Source organism: Vidua macroura, chromosome 5, assembly GCF_024509145.1.
Source record: "Vidua macroura isolate BioBank_ID:100142 chromosome 5, ASM2450914v1, whole genome shotgun sequence".
Classification (NCBI taxonomy): domain Eukaryota; kingdom Metazoa; phylum Chordata; class Aves; order Passeriformes; family Viduidae; genus Vidua; species Vidua macroura.
Window position 1 is genome coordinate 58,069,829 of NC_071575.1, and position 19,564 is coordinate 58,089,392.

Below are 19,564 nucleotides of genomic sequence, written 5' to 3' on the forward strand. Positions count from 1 at the left end.
TGGTTGTGATTTCACAGAGTTGCCATTTTACTAGCTGTCAATTACATCTTTCAATAAAAAATAGATATGAAAGGAATCAGACATTCTATACTGTCGCACTACAACACGAAATAACTCACACATTCAGCCTAGATGCAAAAGAGGGAAAAAAGAGGAAGTTTATTTCTGACCCTGCAATATATAGAATTCTAAAAGTGACAGTGGATTGGAGGATGGAATTGCTACCTCTCCAACCACACTGGTTAAACCAACAGTCCATGAATTCTCTCCTCCTACAAAGAAGAATGCAAAACAATCATTATTTACATGACAATGCATGAGAAACTCTAGTAGAAATATGTAAATATCAGAAGGCATAGAAAACTTTTAAAAGAACTTTAAAACTTTTAAAAGAACAGGGCGACACTATATTATTTATTTAAGGCGTGATAGATCACTTGTATCAGTGGACAAATAAGCACTATGTATTGTATTATTGGTAGATTGGGGAAGAGGAAATAATGAGGTGAGCTACTCAGCCAAATACTGATTTTGTAGAGCGTGTCTCTTTAGATTCAATTCCAGATGGGTGAATACCAGATTTGCTTCAGCCTGATAATAACTTCACCCTTACAAAATTGTTTAAAACCAGGCCATTTTAGTCTGATGGTCACCAAAACGTTTCTACATTAGCTGCTGTCTCTTGAAGTTACTGAGATATCAGCTTGAGGTTATTATAACTCAGCCATTACTTTTCCTTAAAACCTGTTCGGCTTTTTGAATACTTGAACTGTAGCTGGAATTTGAAACGCATTAAACTATGGAAGATCAGGTAGTGGCCATCAACTCTGAGTTGTCCTAACTCATTTTTTGCCAGGTGCCCATGACAATTTGGAGCCTTGGGTGACATACAAAGGCCAGTAAAGGCGGGAGAGGTGCATTTTTTTAAAAAGATTATGTTTTCTAAACCATGGAAACTATTACACCAAAAAATGAAGCTGATAAAACCATATAAAAGGTCTGGTCTTGTGGCCCTCGGCTAAGTCTAAGTTTTGAATTAGCACTGTAACCTGATCTAGCTTAGCAATATGGTTCAGAGCAATAATGCAGTTTTGAAGCAAATACTTCATTTATTGTCTGTTTGTTAAGTTCTGAGGACGGCTGTGGTACCTATGAAACAGATTATGTTTGGAAGAAAACCAAATCAGGTGCTGCAGTGCTTTTCAATAACATTCCTGATTTGGTTGTGGAATATGCCACCAAAAGGTGCTCCAGTTTGTGCCTATCATTTTTCCTTGAGCTTTGGATGCAATGGAGATGTCTTAATTGGGAAATCAGCTCACATATAAACAAGGGGGAGCCTCCCAACCCTCTTATAATGGATATGTAAGATGTCTTAGCATGACACACTTTCATCTGACTGCGCTTCTAGTAGAGGACAAAATGAGTATAATTAGAAGTTCTCTTAGCTAATACACTAATCCTGGGATTTAGGTGATAAAACTCTTGAGGTCTCCCTGACAGGGAGTCATCAGCCATGAGGCATGATATTCTGCTGCTCAGACCTAGGCATTCAGTGCTGTTATAGATGTTGAGTAGCTGTAGGGTACCCCCCAGCCACCAGCTACTGCTACAGAGCATGTGGGTCTTTTCTGAGACTTTGTGTCATAATCCGCCTGTTCCAGACAGGTATCTTGGCTATCCAGAGGCCTCTCAATTAGCATTGGGCTCTTTGCTTTAGGCAGCTGGATCACAGTTGGGTTCAGCTCCCAAATATATGCTAAATAAAACCAAAAAAAATCTGAAAAAACCTGAAGTTGTGAACAATGTCAGAAGAGATTAGAAATCCAAAGGCTTCCATCGCTTGGATCCAAATTCAGAGTTTTGGTGTCTGTCTGGGAAGTGGAAGAGGTATAGGAAGTGAGGGTGAGGACTTGCATTTTAAGTCTGCTTTATCCACATATGTTTATGCCTTTCCATAATTCATACCTTCAAAAGTAATTTAGGAGACAACACTAACACTCATTAGGCTGTATCTCACTTTCTGGGAAGAAAGAATGATTTATTCTCACATATCACACTCTCTGAACAGCTAAGTAGATTACCAGAGAGTTGAACACAGAAAGGAGAAACTTTTAGGATTTTTAGGTGTTAACATCATTATTGTGATGATGTGATAAAGTGAATTTGGAGGTTCAGGTAAATGTTTTTCCATCTGGCTGTACATGCACACATGCACCCATAGCTACATGTTTTGCAGTGTCTTCAGAGAATGAAAGGAATTAACACCTTTCTTCAGTTTTGTCTTTACTCGTGTTGCTTTTTATCTGATTGTTTCTAGAGAGCCACATTGTCATTGATTCAAATAAGTAGGAGCAGTTTGTCTGTTTTAACCCAACCTCATGCTGTGTTGCTGTTGCCACTGCTATGCATGTTTCTCTAATCAGCCACATGACGCATTCATTGTCTGTCTTCTGAAACACTGCATCGTGAGTACAGGGGTTTGTGCTGGTTAAAAAGGGAAGGTGTGGGGGTTTATCTCCTTCTGCTTATCCTGTTTGTTGTTGGGTACTATCAGCTTCTGTAAGTGTAGAGCTGCATTTCTGGTTTTTACTGAGGCGATCTGTAGCACACTTCTCCATTTCTCTCTCCCCACTTCATGTTCTATCCCACAGTGTTCATAATGCTTCCATGCAAGACCAGAACGATTTGTGATGTTGAGATTATTAACCATATGGTACAGGCAGTAAGTCACACATGCTTTCTCAGTAGCCAGGGATCACTGGCTGTGAAAGACACGTATAGCATTACATTAGCTTCTGTCCTAAGAATTCTAGTCACAGCCTCATAATTTTGTAAAAAAAAAAAAAAAAAAAAAAAAAAAAAAAAAAGCAAGAGGAATGAAATGTTGTACAAGTTTAATTAGACTGAATATTTATTTTAACTCATTACTACTTCCCTGGTTTCTATTATAGTCACTGTTCTGTCCCTTTATGGGCTCATGCCCATCCTACTGTGACAGAGGAGGAAGTTTTTCACAGCTAAATCTAGTACAAATGTTTTATTAGTTCAAGTCTCATTATTGCATTTTCTTTTCTAATCAAGACAAAGAATCTGCCATTAAGAATATAATCTTTGTTACCACTTATAGCTACAACCATAAAAGCAATTGGTTCAAATCATTCTTTTGCACTTAAGGTTCTTTTTTGAAACATTGATTACTCCTAATTGTCATTTCTCATCCATAATGATTTAAAATTGTGTCTTTCAGAGTCATGATTTTTGCAAAACAGTTCACATGACACTGTCTGGAGATAGTTTTGAGGTGATTGATTTTTCAAAGCATTGCACTGAAATCTGATTCATAGTTCTGACTAAATTAGCTGATTGACTAAAACCCTGTGCAATCTTTTAAAAACTATATAACTTTCATCAAAAGCTACAATTTGTATAAATTGCATTTCAAATTATATGTAGACTAATCATCTCTAAATATGTTTCCCATTAAATGGTGTGCTCCAAATTAGTTAGCCATTGCCACCTGGTAAGACAAACAGCTTATAAATGTGTATTACGTTACTGTTCAGTCTTTGAATTTTCTTTTCAGTACACTCATAACTATCCCCAAAATTACTGTCATCCCTTTGATCAACTATGAAGTTGGGTACAGCAAAGTTCCTTAAATATATTTGTTTACTAGAAAAAAAAATTTAACTTCAGTTATGAGCTGGACCTCTTTCTTCAGCATTGCCCTCTTTTTTACTGTGCCTCTATTTTACTGTGTCTTCTGCTTTTAGCTTTCCATTTAAATATAATACCAGAAAATCAAAAAGAGAGTATGTCAATTCAAGTCAACATGCATGCTGAGATGTCAAAAGGCATATGCATAAATATCTCTGCTTTGCGGATTTTATGCAAAGTATTGGCATGTATTTGTATTCTAGTATCACTGATTCAGACAACTTCATACCAGCTGTCATCATCTCCACTACAATAGCGATCTGAAAAACAATCAAAGTGAAAATTACTCTATTCAGACAAACTGCTTCAATCCATCTTTTATCTTACCATTCAGAACCTTGGTCTGAAAAAGAAAATTTCACCTACATTTCTAAGCATTTATTTAGGTTTGTATTGTATTTTTAAAATATTGGACTAACCACAGAAAGCAATGTTGTTAATTAAATCACATGAATTAGCTAAACTTGTGCCTAGGAGAAAATTCACTCTTATTAAAAGAAAAAAAATCTTCCTTCATTTACCTTAAATCTGAAAATGCAACTCTGAAGGAATCTACAAACAGGATCTTTGTCTTTACAAAGGTAGGTAGTTACGAAAATATAAATTTGTGCACCTGCGAACTTTCCAATTATATAATGAATCAATAACACGACTGATGAAACTGTGTCCCAAAACTAATAAGATGGAGAAAATAAATATTATTTTTTATTTCTTAGACTCCTATCTTTTCTGAATAACTTTGTTCTCCTAAAGGTATTGTGTAGGTTTGCTTTTTCCTGATGAAATCAAAATGGTGGAATAATTTAAATGAAAATATGAAAATATAAATCGTGATTATAAATAATTTTTCAGAGTGGACTTTCAGCAAAGTTAACTCTGTGCTATTCCATTTTAAAATGACAGTATTCACAAGAAAGAGCTTAATCCATGAAATATTTTTAGTTTTGTCAAATGTCTTTGCCCTTCTGAGCATCCTTCCTCCTCATATAGTAACTCTGCTGTCTTGTAAATAGTGTCTGTGTCTTAGAACCTCTCTTGCTCCTGTAAGAAGATGGAATTCAAGATCCACCTTTAACCAACTATACACGGTCACGTAGACAGAATGAAAGACACACGAGCCTGTGAATATCAGTCAAAATGTCTTCCAAGAAGGCTGGTGTGAATGTTTGTGTTTCATAGTATATTTGATAGGTGATAAGTTCAAAAGGAGAAAAATTGATGAAAGTGTTGAAGAACCTTCCAAATGTCAAATAGGAAGTAGGAGGATTTTTTGGTAACTGGTCATTAGGCATTTCACTAGCTCCTGAGTGAGCTCAATCTACCTATGTTCACAGAAATGATTGCAGCTTTAGTTAGAAATAATACATCAGTGTCATTTCCTTGGTGATAAGGAAAAAATGAAAATTATTTAACATAATAATATGAATTAGGTTTATGTTTCATCTGATTCAGTCTGTATCAGGTCAATTTTTAATCCTGGCACCTATATAGAATCAAGAACTTTTTTTAAGAATGTAGATTCTTTGCATAAACATTCTGATGTCTTTGGTGTTTGTTTTGGGGTTTTTTTTGTTTTTGTTTTTGTTTTGGTTTTTTTTTAATTTATTAACATTGGGAAGCTACAGATATTTCCACTAATACTTTGAAATGAATAATTGGTTTGATTGTCATGGATGACATTGCTGTTCATATGTTTTTTTAATTTTATTTTTATTTTATCATAGTAAGACAATCATGGGTATTTATATAGTATTTATATATTACTATAGTAAGATCATGGGTGGTGCCTACAGAGATGCTTCCATGGTTGCCTAAGTACTAGATAGTTTATCTGGTTTTATTTGCTAGACTAATTAGTCCAACTAAGGATATCTTAGGTAATATTTGGTCTGAAGTGTCACAATAAATAATGGGGCAGTGCTTCTTTGCTAGTGTTGATAATCTGATTATCTGTATACTAAATAGAACTAAATAGAAATTTAGTTCCTGTGTTGTTAATGAGGCTATCCAGAACTGAAGGAAGTATATAATATTTTTCATAGTGAAATCATTTTATTTAAAAATATTTCACTAGTTGGTTATTTTAAGTCTTATAAATATACTCCCCAGATTTTTCTTTTCTGCTTCAGAGAAATAGAAACTGGCTTGGTTTATATCCTCTTTGGAAAGGGGTTGTTTCTACTGCCTCCAAAGTCTGTGTGATTTTTTTTCTCCCCTGTTCTTTCCTATTATTTTACTTGCAGTCTTAATTAGTAGTTTCACAGTGTGTTCTTCTAAAAGCGGCATAAAAATAAGTCTCTCCATCTTAAGTGTAAGAATAATTTTCCTTTATTTTTTAGTTTATGAATGGCATGCTGCCTGGTGCAAGTTTGAAGAGCCCTGATATGGATTAGAACCCTGCCTGCTGAAGCAAAGCAATTTGAGAAGTACTCTGAGAATAAAAGATCCGGTTAAGATGGCTCCACTTAGAGGTCTAAAAATGAGTTGGGAGAAAAATTGTTGCTTCGATGGTGGTAGGAATTTTAATGTTAACAATACTTTCATCCTGAAGCTGTTTTATTGCATAGATTGGAGCCCACACTTGAAATTTGTCAATCGTGTCATGCTGGTGGCACACACATGCTCTGTAATAGTGTAAAAAACCCTTTAGGCAGTAACAAACCATAAAAAAAATCCTACTGTTTTTATACTCAGAATGTATAAAAGTTAGTATATACAAGGGAGGTTGCTACTGAACATGATACATACTTTGATAATATTTCAATATCAGAACTATAAAAAATTATCTGCCTGCCCAGAGTTATAGCTTCTTAGAGCTCTTCTCGAGAACTGGTCCCTACACGTGGTCCTGTAAAAAAGCACCTGGACATGCTCCAGGCAAGGTCTGCATGGGACTGGTTTTGAGGGACTGGAAGTATCAGCAAAGCATACCTTGTAGAGAAAAATAGACTCTTACTATACAGTTGAGGGGTGGACAGAAGAGAGAAACTTTTTGATGTTTCTTTTTTTTTCATAGACTGACAGAACCATAGAGTGATTTGGGTTAGAAGGGACCTCAAATATCTCATTCCAACCCCTCTGCCTTGGGCAGAGACACCTTTCACTAGACCAGGTTGCTCAGGGCCCCATCCAACCTGGCCTTGAACACTTCCAGGGAGGAGACATTCATAGCTTCTCTGGGCAACCCATGCCAGTGCCTCACCACCCTCACAGTAGAGAATTTCTTCCTAGTATCCAATCTAAACCTAGCATTTTTCAGTTTAAAACCATTCCCTATATTCATATCACTCCATGCCACTGTAAAAAGTCCCTCCCCAGCCTTCTCGTAGGACTCCTCTAGGTACTGGAAGGTTGGTCTGACACTGACAAAGAACATCATCATTCTGGCAGATAGGGACCTTTAGATGTCATTGTTTTTTAAAAGGATGCAGTAAGTTGAGGGGGAGGGGGCGGTCTTACATCTCCTCTGGGACTTTGGTTGACACTAATAATTAAAATAGAAATAAGGAACTTAACAAAGAAACACAAATCAATATTTCTGTGTATATCTGTAGGTGGGAGCCACAGCTACAGCAGCTTGAAACAAATAATATTTAGTATTTCTCACACTGATAAGCAGTTTATACAGAGAATATACAGGAAGATTGGAGCTTTGGAAGAAAGGAAGGATTCTGTAAATTTCCATGTTTCAGGAACAGCATGTAACATTTCCCTTTGTAAGAAAACAAAGTACCTTCTGGATCTCTTCCCACATCCTGCTGTATATCAACAACTTTCTCTCAATTACCTTTTGGCTCAAGTGAATAAAGGGCTGCAATCATCCTTTTTAACAAGCCTTTAAAATTGCTCTTTTTTTTTCCAGATCATTTCCAACAATAAATGCAATTTAAACTTTTATGATAAAAGTATGGAAGAGCTTTAAAATAGCTCAGGTATTTTTCTAGAGAAGGTGATGTCATTCTTTCCATCAGCAGAAATGCAGAACTCATGCTTTAGTCTTTGTTTGCTGATAAGTACAAAAGGAATTAGAATATTAGTCAGGATTTTGATATTTAAAATGAATTATTTTCCTCTGTTTTATTATCCTTGTCAGCTAGTTCTCATTTTCCAAAAGTATTTCAATTGCCAAATTTGACCTCTAGGTGTATCTACACTGTTCTAATGTGACTTATGTGTATAATTGAGAATAGAATTTGATTTATGTGTAAGTACTTCAATTTGCCTGACATGAACTGAGATAAAATTTTTTTATTACTCCCAAGCAGCCTTTTAAAAACTTTCTTGGGGTATTTTTCTTTGGAAGAAAATAAACACCTCATAGTTACTTGTGGGCAGTAAAAAATATATATATGAAAAAGTAAAATCCTTACTGATTTTGGTTCCAGTTTTAAATTCTTGAGCAATGAGATTAATGTTTCACTTCTGCACTAGTTCTCATTTGGACAAGACCACAGCTGACTCTCACATACATATTCAAGGAACAATATTAGCAACAACTTCACTGATGTTGAACTTCCTTCTCTTCCTTCAGCAGGACTGAGCATAATTGCAGACATTCCTTGGGACATGGAGGAGTCCTTGTGCCTGCAACCATCTCCCTGGAAGCACTGGGCATAGCAGCTGAAGGGCTCCCTCACATGTCTGTGACTAGCTGTGTTTTTCAGAGCTCCTGCCACAAATCTGTGATTCCCTCTAGAATTCCAACACATAACTGAGTAGAGTGGCCAATTATGGTGGAATATGATTCTTCTTTGTTCTTCAGCATATTTATGTGAGCATTATCCAACTTTCACTGTAGTTAAGATCTTTTTCACTTTAGACTCACGCTCTCAGATAAGATTGGATGCACAGTACTTTTTACCTGTGCCAAAATAATACAAGGGCATGCTTGATTTTCACTATGGAAAATAAATTAGTTGCAGGATCCTAATGAAGAAACACACATGCAAGAGATTTGGAAGAATGATAGCTGGAGTTTGTAATGATTTAAATCAATATTTTGGTAATGCAGCTCATGCTGAAGAATATGTCTGTGCTGCTATTGATTAAATAGATGTACCTGCTTAGAAGAGTTCCTTAATTGACTGCCTGCATTCTCATGTAATGCTCCTGTTCAGTATAACAGAGTTCCTGGAGTTAAGTACTTTTTATAGAGATCTCAGAGTCATAGAATGATTTCCTGCTATGGGCAGGGACACCTTCCACTTCATCAGGATGCTCAAAGCCCCATCCAACTTGGCCTAAAACACTTCTAGGGGTGGAGCATCCCCAACTACTCTGAGCAATCTGTTTCAGTGTCTCACCACTCCAGGTGGGTCTCACAAGAGCAGAGTAAAGGGGGAGAAATGTCTTCCAGGGTGAGGCAGGCTGGCCACATTTCTTTTGATTTAGCCCAGGATACATTTGGCATTCTGGGCTGCAAGAACACATTGCTAGGTCATGTTCAATTTTTCATCCACCAGCACCACCAAGTCCTTCTCCTCAGGGCTGCTCTCAATGCTTTCATCTCCCATCCTGTATTGGTGATTACCCTGACCCAGATGTGGGACCTTGCACTTTTCCATGGTGAACTTACTGAGGTTTGAAAGGGCCCACTCTTCAAGGCTGTCAAGATCCCTCTGGATGGCACCCCTTCCCTCAGGACTAACAGCTGCACCACTTAACTTGGCGTCATTTGAGATGAATTACCTACTCTTAACTCAGACACTAAGAAGAGAAATTTGGCTTTAAACACTGTGTTGTTTTCTAGATAGGTAGTAAATGGATCATAGCAATAAACTTTGTAAGTTGTGTTACCTTCCTACATTCTTCCCATTTGACATTGTGAATTGTACTCATTACATAATGTATTATTATTCCCAAGTTAACTACAATTGCAACCTTTCCTGTGGCCTCTCTAGACCTGTGAATAAAGTTCGGTGTTTTTACAACTATGCCATTTCTCAGGGTGTAGCCCTGTGATGGGATATCTTTACCACCAAGGCAATAAATCCTGCAATTTACTGGCATCACTGCATCCATGGTAATGTCCCCTCAGTGGTAATTACAGGCTTAGGTAATAAGTAGTAAAACAATAATTGATGTGTGTGCTTTAGTCTACTAAATCCGTCGTCCTTTAGAAATTATTTCTCTGTTACAATCAGGGAAGAAAAACATAAAGTAATAAAACAGATTGAAAATTAAAATGTGTTGGCTCAAATTTGACCTTTACTTTTAGAGACAGATGCACATTCAGGGATCTACGAGAGAGTACCAGAGCAGACTCAACAAAGCAAAAGTAAGAATTCCTACAAGACATCCCTGTGGCAGCATGAAGTATCCCAAATCTTGGGCTCCTCAACACAAGAGAGACATGTTGCTCCTGAAGCAGGCCAAGTGGAGGGCAACAAAGATGATTAAGGGACTGGAGAATCTCTCTTATGAGGAAAGGCTGAGGAAGGACTTTTCAGTCTGGAGAAGACAAGAATAAGAGCAGACCTCATTGATGTATATAAGTATCTGAAGGGAAGGTGTCAAGAAGATGGAGCCAGGCTCTGCTCAGTGATGCCAAGCAATAGGACAAGAGACAACAGCCAGAAACTTATGCAAAGAAGTTCCACCTTAACATGAGGAAGAACTTCTTTACTGTCAAGCTGACCATGGACTGGAACAGGTTGCCCAGAGAGGTTGTGGAGCCTCCCTCACCAGAGATTTTCAAGAACCATCTTGGTGCAATTCTGTGCAATGTGCTCTAGGATGGCCCTGACTGAGTAGGAAGGTTGAACCAGATGACCACTATCATCCCTTCCAATCCTATCCATTCTGTCATTCTGTGAACAAAACACTAAACAGTGTGCAAAGAAGAAAGAAGTGGCTTCTTCTTATCTAAACAAGTAAGAAATGTGGATGCCATTCCTGCTAGTGGTGCTAGTACACTTTAGTAGGCTTCTAACAGACCAGAGAATATTTAATCAGTTCTGTATTTTACAGTTCAAGGCTTTAGCCTTAAGTAAAAACAAAAAAAAAAAAGGATTTTTCAAATTAATAAGAATAAAAGGAAACCATCATAGGCAGGAATGGTAAAAAGAATGAACTTTTTATTTCTTCAGCTAACATGGATCACAGTATAAGAATATTGATTCTGTGACTGTAGGCTATAAAAGATTAAATCTACTTTGCCCACTGGAGAAATGATAAATAAGTACCTCTATGTAGTATTCTTAAGATAACAGCTTTGTATTAGTGATCCATTCAATTTTTGAGCGTGTCTGAAGCGTTCAACAGTAAAAGCCTCCTGTGGGAGGGAGGCCATGTTGGAGCAGGGGAAAGACTCCTCTCCCTGCAGTGGCAGAAGCATTGTGTGATGGACTGAGTGAGTAACCCCCATGCCCCATTTCCCTGCCTCTGCAGGGGAAGGAGGTAGAACTGGGAAGGAGGGAGGGGTGGAGCACAGTGTTTTTAAGGTCTTAATTTATTTCGCATTATCCTGCTCTAATCTTCTTAGTAATAAATTCAATTATTGTCTCTAATTTGAGTGTTTTGCCTGTGACAGTATTTGGTGAGTGATCTCTCTATGTCCTTATCTCAGTCATGAACACTTTGTTACATTTTCTCTCCATTTCCAGCTACAGAGAGGAGCAATAGGCTTTTGTGAATGCCTGGCATCCAAACAGGGTCAACCCACAACACCACCCAAGTGCAAGATGGATGATAAGAGATGACATAGGTGGCAAAATACAATGAACCAATGAGATATTAATGACTGTTCAGAACTGCACTTGGCAGAATATTGTTCACAATGGATTTTTGCAATAAACTTTAAGTCTTAGTATAAAGAGCTCTACATGTGTTTGTGGAGAGACAGATTAAAAAATGTGAAGAACAAAACAACTAACAAAGTATTCCTTTAAATTGTGGAAGTGGGGCATACCTAGGTTTGTTCACTAATAAAGGTAATATCATGTCTTTTAAGGCCAGAGGAAAGACTAAGACTGTGATAGATGACTAGTATTTGTTGTACAGGAAGACTATCTTCACACGTAACTTGGATGACAGTGCCTAGCTCATTTGTTTTCAGAAGATGAAATCATAGAATCACAGAATGGAATAGGTTGGGCGGGACCTTAAAGATCATCTATTTTCAACCCCCCTGTCATGGGCAGGGACACCTTTCACTAGATGGGGTTATTCAGTGCCCCATCCAACCTGGCCTTGAATACTTCCAGGAATGGGGCATCCACAGCTTCTCTGGGCAACCTGTTGCAATGTCTCACCATCCCCACAATAAGGAATTTCTTTCTAATACCTAATCTAAACCTACCATCTTTCAATTTAAAGTTATTCCCCCTTGCTCCATTCACCCTTGTAAATGTGTAAAGTCATTTCCTCTTGTAAAACGTAAGTGCAATGTGCGTATATTATAAGGTTCAGAGCAGAGCTGAAGTGCAGAAGCTTTTTCAGCCTGAGCAAAGCCAGCTGGAGTGCTGGCCCTGGGCTGGACCCAGGTAAGAGCAAGACCGGAGACATTTTCTACTAAAGTCTGTAGGAAGCACTCAGATTTGGAGGAAGGTTGGAGGTGGGTGCTGCTGCTCTGTCTGGCCTGTATTTTGGTAGGATGCTGATGGTTATACACTTCAGCAACACCAAGGAGGGAAAGCAGCAAAGAATTAAGAGCTCAATTATAGTGAATTACTCTCTCTATATTTAAGGCAAACCCAAAACGTTTTCATGTAAACGGAGGTGAAGTTAGATGGAGAGGTTTGTATCACCAGATATTTCTATGTACTCATTGCATTTTCACGGTCTAAAGGGAAAAAGGGAAGAATCCATCGTCACTGACATAGGGGCTTCGTCGTCCCGCAAAAAAAAACCCATAAAAGCAATCTAAACCCGTTACGGTGTCAGCCCTGGGGTCTCTGCCCGGAGCTGGGGGCTTGGGCCGGGCGCGCCTCTGCCACGGGCCGAGAAGACAATGCGATCCCTGTCGCCCCGGTCACGGCCCCGATCCGGGAGCCGCGGCCCCGCCCCGCAGCGCTGGCGTAGCGCTGACGCCGGGCCCGCCCCGCCCGGGCCAGCCGGGGTAGCGGCGGGCCGGGGGCGCCGTTAGCAGCTGCTGGGTTCGCCCCGCGGCGCCCGCCCGCTCCGCCGGGCCATGCGGTAGCGGCTGCGGCGGGCCGGGCTCTCGGCGGCCATGGAGCGGCTCCCCGGCGGCCGCCGGCCCCGGCTCGTGTCCTCGCTGGGGCTGGGGCGGCGCTCCTGGGAGGTCACCTTAGACGAGGAGCGGGGGCGGCTGGCCTGGCGCGACCCCCGCCCGCCGCGCCGCGCCGGCGGTGAGTGGGGCGGGCGGGGGCCGGGGCGCACCTGCCGCGGCCTGGGGTGGGCCGGGGCCGCCCGAGAGGCGCCTGCCCTCGGCGGCGGGGGAAGGGCGTCCGCGGCGTCCGCCGTCCCCGGTTCCGCGGCGCGGGTGCCGGCGGGGGTAGCTTGCGGCCAGCGCAGCCCCGGCGCCCGCGGCGGCGTCTCCGCGCGCGGGGCTCGTTGAGCATCCGGAGAGCTCCGTCTGCGTGAGCGCTTCCTGCCCTCGGGCGCCTGTGCGGCGCCTCCGGGGTTCAGAGTCCGACGGGCGGAGGGTGGCCCGATCCCACGCGGGGCCGGGCAGGGCTCTCGGAGCGGGGAGATGCAGGCGGGACGGTGCTCGGCAGCCGCCGGCTGTGCCGAGCGCTGATCGGGCTGTGCCTTCCGAAACAAAGCCGAGAGCTGCTCTCGCTGAGCCGCAACCCCTGCGAGCGAGCGCAGCGCGTCCGCGTGTGGCGGAGCAGCCCGGCCGAGCGCCTGTGCCGAGCGTGCCGCTGATGGCACGGGGGACACCTGTCCCCGCAGCTGGCCGGGCGAAACACAGATTTGTTAGCTGAACCCCATTGTTTCTTGGCGCCGCGAGTACGGAGAAGCGTGTAGTTTGTAATGTATTTTAAGTAATCGTACCAGTACATAAAAGACTTATAAAACCTTAAAAGTAGTTTTGGTTTTTTTAGTTGGAACAAGACTTGTGGTTAGAAACACTTTCATACTGAGGCAGTGTCTCAGGCAATGACTACTTTTGTTGTTTGGGTTGGGTTTTTTTTTGAGCTTTTTAAAAAACTCTTAGCTTTCTCAGGGGCTTAGTGGAAAATTTACAAAGAAAGTTTAACTTTTGAGATTTACTGGTTTGGAAATATTTAATATAGGCTACTAGTTTGCAATGTGGCAACAAAGATTTCTATAGTTTCCCTTTTGTGCAGTTAGCATAATGTAAATATACAAAACTGCCAGTCTGAGAAGTCACTGATGAAAATACTTGAAAAAAATCAGATTAACTTGTGAGGATGTTTGCATATCAAACTTTCTACTGTACTTTTGAGAGGTATCTTTTCAGTCAAAGTCTTTGACTTTGGTGGTTTTATATAGTAATTGTTCTCATTATTAATGTAGCCCTATTAACATGGCATATGAACATTTGAAAATGTGTAATGTCCTTTTTTCACAGCAGCTGCTGTAGAGTTGAAAACTGCTGTCATCCCCATTTTAGAGGTTGCAAGATCTGAGACAGTGAGTCACTAATAATAGAAAGGCTGACTATAAGTTTCATCTGAGGAAGGTTTGAATAGAGATGTTTCTAATCCCTGGCAAGTCCCCAAACTTAAATAGTTAAATACTTCTTCCATTCTTACCTTTGTTAAATATTTTTCAGATTTTATCATAATATCTTATTGGCCTGAGGCTTTTTTCAAGAAGGTGAGGGAAAAAGGAGAAAGAGAACTCAAGAATTGCAAGAATTTGGTGTGACAGTTTACATAACTGAGATTTGGTTATGTTTTAAGTACAGCCGCTCTTATTCATAATATAAAAATAGCGTTTGTTATCCTTCCCTTGCTATTGTGCAAGTAGTTTGACATAATCTAGTGTTTATCAACAGTACTGATGAGAAAATAATCAAATATTCCTGAACTTTTCTCAGTTAAAGGAACTTTAGAGTTAAATGACAAATTGATTGTTTAATTCTGCTGAACTTAAAACATTGTTGTGAAAAATAGGCTGTGTACTTTTCAAAATGAAATAAAATTAGTCTAGATAAAGGTACCTGGATCTTAAATTTAAAATAGGAAGTTTCAAGACTTTTTGGGATAATTGCTCCCACTAAGTAACATAGCTCTTACTTGGGAGATAATTTGGTTGAATTGTGTAAAATTCTTCTAAAAATGCCTTTGCAGAGTCACTAGGAGACTGATGTGTTGCCTAGAGCAAGTTCAAGGGGAGTGCCATTCTCCTGTCTGATGGATTCCTTTAGACCAAGCATGAGTGCCACAGATTCACACACAGCTTTCTCATGAGCACGCTAAAGTTTGCAGCTGCTTGCAGGTGTGAATTTTTACTACTTTTTAAGTTGTAAGTTTTCTTGACTTGCTCCTGGTAGACAAAACGGTGTATGCACCTGCTCTGAAGCATATTCCCAATGTCAGATTTCTGGAAGTGGTGGAAGGAGAGTGGGACACAGTAAATTAGAGTTACATATGAGGCAGTTTCTGGAGTAGTACCCAGCTGGAGATGCCTTGAGAGGCAAGTGTGGTTACAGAGTGCAGCCACTGTCTTGTAGCACAGATATTCACAATATTTTGGAAAACATGATGTGAAATTGTAAGAGAAAATAGAAGAAAAAGAAACGCCTAAGCGTTCTAGAGGCACAGGTATAATTTATGTAGGGATCAGTACAATAGGTAATGTTCCTTCTCTTCTTAACACGCTCGTTAATTCATATGTTCCCTGCACTCGAGCTTTAATTTCATCACAGATTTGTATTATTGCTGCTCTGTTGTCTTCAAGCTCTTTTTAAGACCTGTGATGATTCATGTTCTCTACAATTATTTTGGAAATATGAGCAGCATACATGACAATATATAAATAAACTTAATAATATGGAAGGTGGTTAGTTAGAAGCATATAATTTCAGAAGAGTTGCTTGACCAAGATTGGTATCTTTCTGCCATTTAGCTTTGACTACATGACTACATTGTGTCTAAATACAGACTAAATTATGCAGTATAAAAGTGCTACATTTCTTGTTTAGTAGGTAGCTATTACAGTGAAGCAGTTGTCTTTAAACTGTAAAAACTCAGGCTACTTATTTTCAGAGCATTTATTGCTGTCTTGAATTTAGGTATATAAATAAAAATTGTTTGGTATATGTTTTTTAAAGGTTTTCAAACTTTGACATGTACAGAACTAGAGCTATAGCTAGATGTATTGTAGAAGTGTTGAAATGTTTACCTTTCCCTGTTGCATCCAAAATCAGGAACAGATGGGAAACAACACAGACTTTGTCCTGTTGTCCAGGAAAGTACAGTTTTAGAGAGTACGGGGAGAGTCTTCTGTTTTCTCATCTCTGTACAGTGATATTTATATGCATACATGTATGTATTTATATATTTAAATCCTATTCTGCCAAAATGCAGAAGTAGTATTAATTCAGGAGAATTCTTTGTAATGCTGTTATTTGGAAGCTACCAACAAGAACAAACCATCAAATGTTTGTTCAAGTCATGGTGTATTTTTAAAGTCTGAAATACAATTTCCTACTGTTAGACTTTGTTTAACAACATCATAGTTTCAAGTTCTCTCTTCAATGTAACCAGGTTCCTGTTTCCTGTTCTTTGATGGTTAGACATGTTTGAACTTATATGGAAAACTTTTACCTGTAAATTTTTGTGTGTTTCTCTGTTACTTTCAGCTATTTCATCTTAAATTTTTCTGATGAACATTATTTTTCAACCTTGTTACATTTTTCAATGGGATTCAGTCATTAATCATAAATAGCATATGCAAAGCTGGTCAGCTAAATTGTTTTATTATTTCCCTCACGCTGATGGCACAGTCAGGTTTTTCTCAAGTAACACATGATAAAACTTTTTGTACCAAATTCATAGCAGAGTGTATATTGTACGTGTATACGTAGAAGTGTTTCAGAAGCATTGGCTAAGGTTTTATTGTGCCTGGTACTGACACATTACAAATGCAGAATGAGATTCTCCTGTCATTTTTCTAGGATTTTTTTTTTTTTCCAAAGTACAAACATGAAGGTGATGACCAAACTAGACCCTCATCTCTGTGCATTGACTTATGGTGTGTGCTTTCTTTTAGCCTTTGTATTTCAGAATTCTCTTCCATGTGTCCTTTCCAAAACAACCGCCTGAGGAAGCCTCAGTACTAGTGTTCACAACGCTACTGTCATTCTGGTGGATTCTAAAGAAAGCTCAGTTTGATAAACAGGGTACTTAGCAGAGGGTGGGCCAGCTTGCCAACAAGGTCTGTCCAGCACCTGATGCTTGCAGAGTGTTGGCACATCCTTGGTCAAGGTCATTTGTCATCAGTCATTCCCATCTGGCAGTGGGCGTGTGCAGAAATGTGAGCCATGATTCTCTATAGGCAATGCCACAACTCCATTACACAGGTAGGATGTGGGGAGCAATTGCTGCAGCAGGCATTGCCTCCTTGGAATGTGTTGTCTTCTGGAAGATACATTATGCAAATAGAGTTGCACACTCCATTAAACAATACATGTTCTTTAGCATACACCTTTTTGCTGGGTTGTTCCCCCCCCCTTAAGGTGAATAAGTGCATCTTACTCCCTGCTTTATCATTGAAGTATTCGTAGTTGAACAGGAAAGATTTTATTTGGAAATGCAGAAGAAACAATGGGAAGACATTCAATAGTATGATTTAAATATTCAAGTTGACCCAAGTTCAAATTGCTGTGCTTTGATTCAGATTCATGTGATGTGAAGTAGCAGTGTGGTCATAGTAGAAACTGGTCTGTTGGTTTACAAAGTACTTAAGATTTACTTTAAAACAAAAGAAGGAAATTTCCTTATACATGGCTATGCATGGTGAAATCATGGTCTTTGGATGTTTGTGACTCCTCCACAGGATTTAAATCAATTGTGATACCTTTTTTCCTTCCCCCTTCTTTAGGATGTGAATTGTCAGTAGTTCTGCTCTATATCCTAACTTCTCTTACTCCAGTGTTTATTAAACACAGCTTTCTATAGTGCATGATTGGTATAGTACCACGTACCTTCTGATAGAAAGTACTCCTCTTGCTTTTAGGTGAAGGCAAATCTTAAACTTGAAAGCTTGACCCTTTATGTGGGCTCTAACAGCAAGTTAGTTTTCAAAGTGACTGAAAATACAATTTTTCTTTATAACCTATATCCCAGCTTTTTACTTGTTGAGATTTTTAATCATGAGAATATGCTAGTAGTTTAAATTAATTCAAATGCCACTGCATCCGTGGGCCCCAGCTGAATTTTAAGAATAAACCAAATGCTGTGATCAGCAGTGTTTTTGTGCTTGTGCATGTGTCTAGGTTGGTTTGGGCTAAAATATTTGTGAGGGGGAAGTTTGGTCTGTAGGATACGAAGCTTGCAGTGATGAATGAACAAGTCTTGACTGGAGTTCTGAGTGAGTGCTCATAAACTCAGGAAGTGTTTTGTGGGAGTGGCAGACAGCAATGACACACCAAAAATCTTTTCTTAACATAGAAAAACACACTTCCCAAATACTGGCTGCATTTTGCACAAAGAAGCCCACTGTTAATGTGCTTACCTTGGTTTTGTTTCTGTGGGTTTGTTTTTTTTTTTTTTTTTTCCTCTCTCCCACTTGCTTAATGTGGGAAAAGTCATGTACATCTAATTCAGTGTTCTGCCGATTTATCAGTTTGCTTTTAGGAAGAATATTAAGATTAAGAGCACTGTGACCTAGAATGAGCAATGACTGGCACAGCCACAGTGCTAAGAAGACTGTCACCTGTTTACTGTGTGTTTTGTTTGGCTTTTTAACTTCTTACTTTTTTTTTTTTGCCATGTCCTTTCATCCACCTTCTCTGGATGGTCAGCTCTTTGTCTCTAATATGCTAACCATTGACCATGGTGAAAATTTTGTCTAGAAGCTGTTGTGTGCTACTAGGTTCAATAGATTGGACTGAGCCAAGTAAAGTTCTTTCTTTGATATTTTCTGAGCCCATATTTCAACCTTTTTTCATTAATGTTGATCTTGTAGTACTGGTGTAAGCAACTTTTTTTTTGTGTATGTTTGTTTTGTTAATGTGGCAATAAGATTTTCCATGTTTTGGGAGAAACATAAAGGTGAAGGCCTTTGAGTGAACACCTTTATGCTATGTCAGTGAAATAAATGTCTCATGCTACTTCATAATAGGGTAAATGCTACTAAAGTAGCTGTGGGAAAGGACTATAATTAGTACGTATGTGAAGCTTCAAGAGAGGCTGGGTTAGTACTATTTTTTGTGGGGCAGGTTTTGGTGACTAAATGGCAGATGAGAGCATTGTGTTCATAGGAACAGGACTGTTGTGCTTATACTGAAGGTCTCTGCTTCACATTGAAAGCTTCCTCCTTCTGGGGAAAAGGGGGAGGGGTGGGACTAAGTAGTTGGTTTGCAATGTGATTAAACAATATTCTGTGTAGCACTAAGTCAAATAGTGATAGAAATATTTGGACTGATAGAAATTCTTGAGTTCTATTCAAGCACATTAGAATTTGTTGTTATAAGCAGTAGGGAATGTTCTGAATAACATATGTTATTTGAGACAGCTTTGCATCTTTCTGGCCATCTGCAGTTACTGGGTTCAGTAGTGTGTGATTTTTGACTGCCCTAAGATTGGAGTATGCTGTCAGGACAGTGGATTTGCTTGGTGCTTTTATGGTGCTATGAAGTACTGAGGGGTGTAATCAGCAGAGTTGATATTCCCAGAACAGAAACTCTTCAGACTTTCACCAAAGCCAAAGATTTGCAGATGGAAGATCTGTTCCTCACTTTTGTTTT

The 19,564-nt window shown here is 39.4% G+C and overlaps 1 protein-coding gene and 2 long non-coding RNA genes across 5 annotated transcripts in view; all 3 read left to right on the forward strand.

Moving 5' to 3' along the window:
* The first annotated feature begins 1,720 nt into the window (after positions 1-1,720).
* Positions 1,721-6,321, forward strand: LOC128807574 (uncharacterized). The gene is made up of 3 exons (XR_008437201.1): positions 1,721-1,905; positions 2,321-2,468; positions 6,060-6,321. It is a non-coding gene; the product is annotated as an uncharacterized LOC128807574 (long non-coding RNA).
* A 1,926-nt stretch (positions 6,322-8,247) lies between these two features.
* LOC128807575 (uncharacterized) lies at positions 8,248-11,621 on the forward strand. Its single transcript, XR_008437202.1, has 3 exons — positions 8,248-8,491; positions 9,938-9,997; positions 11,325-11,621. It is a non-coding gene; the product is annotated as an uncharacterized LOC128807575 (long non-coding RNA).
* A 955-nt stretch (positions 11,622-12,576) lies between these two features.
* CERK (ceramide kinase) overlaps positions 12,577-19,564 on the forward strand; it is a 43,841-nt gene continuing 36,853 nt past the window's right edge. Inside the window, exon 1 of one of the 3 annotated variants that reach the window (XM_053978254.1) lies at positions 12,577-13,028. In XM_053978254.1, coding sequence (XP_053834229.1) covers positions 12,890-13,028 — 139 coding nt within the window. In that variant the 5' untranslated portion in view covers positions 12,577-12,889. Of the gene's footprint in view, positions 13,029-14,219; positions 14,281-15,014; positions 15,091-19,564 lie in introns of those variants that run through there. The other 2 variants (XM_053978255.1, XM_053978256.1) reach the window with 2 other exon arrangements.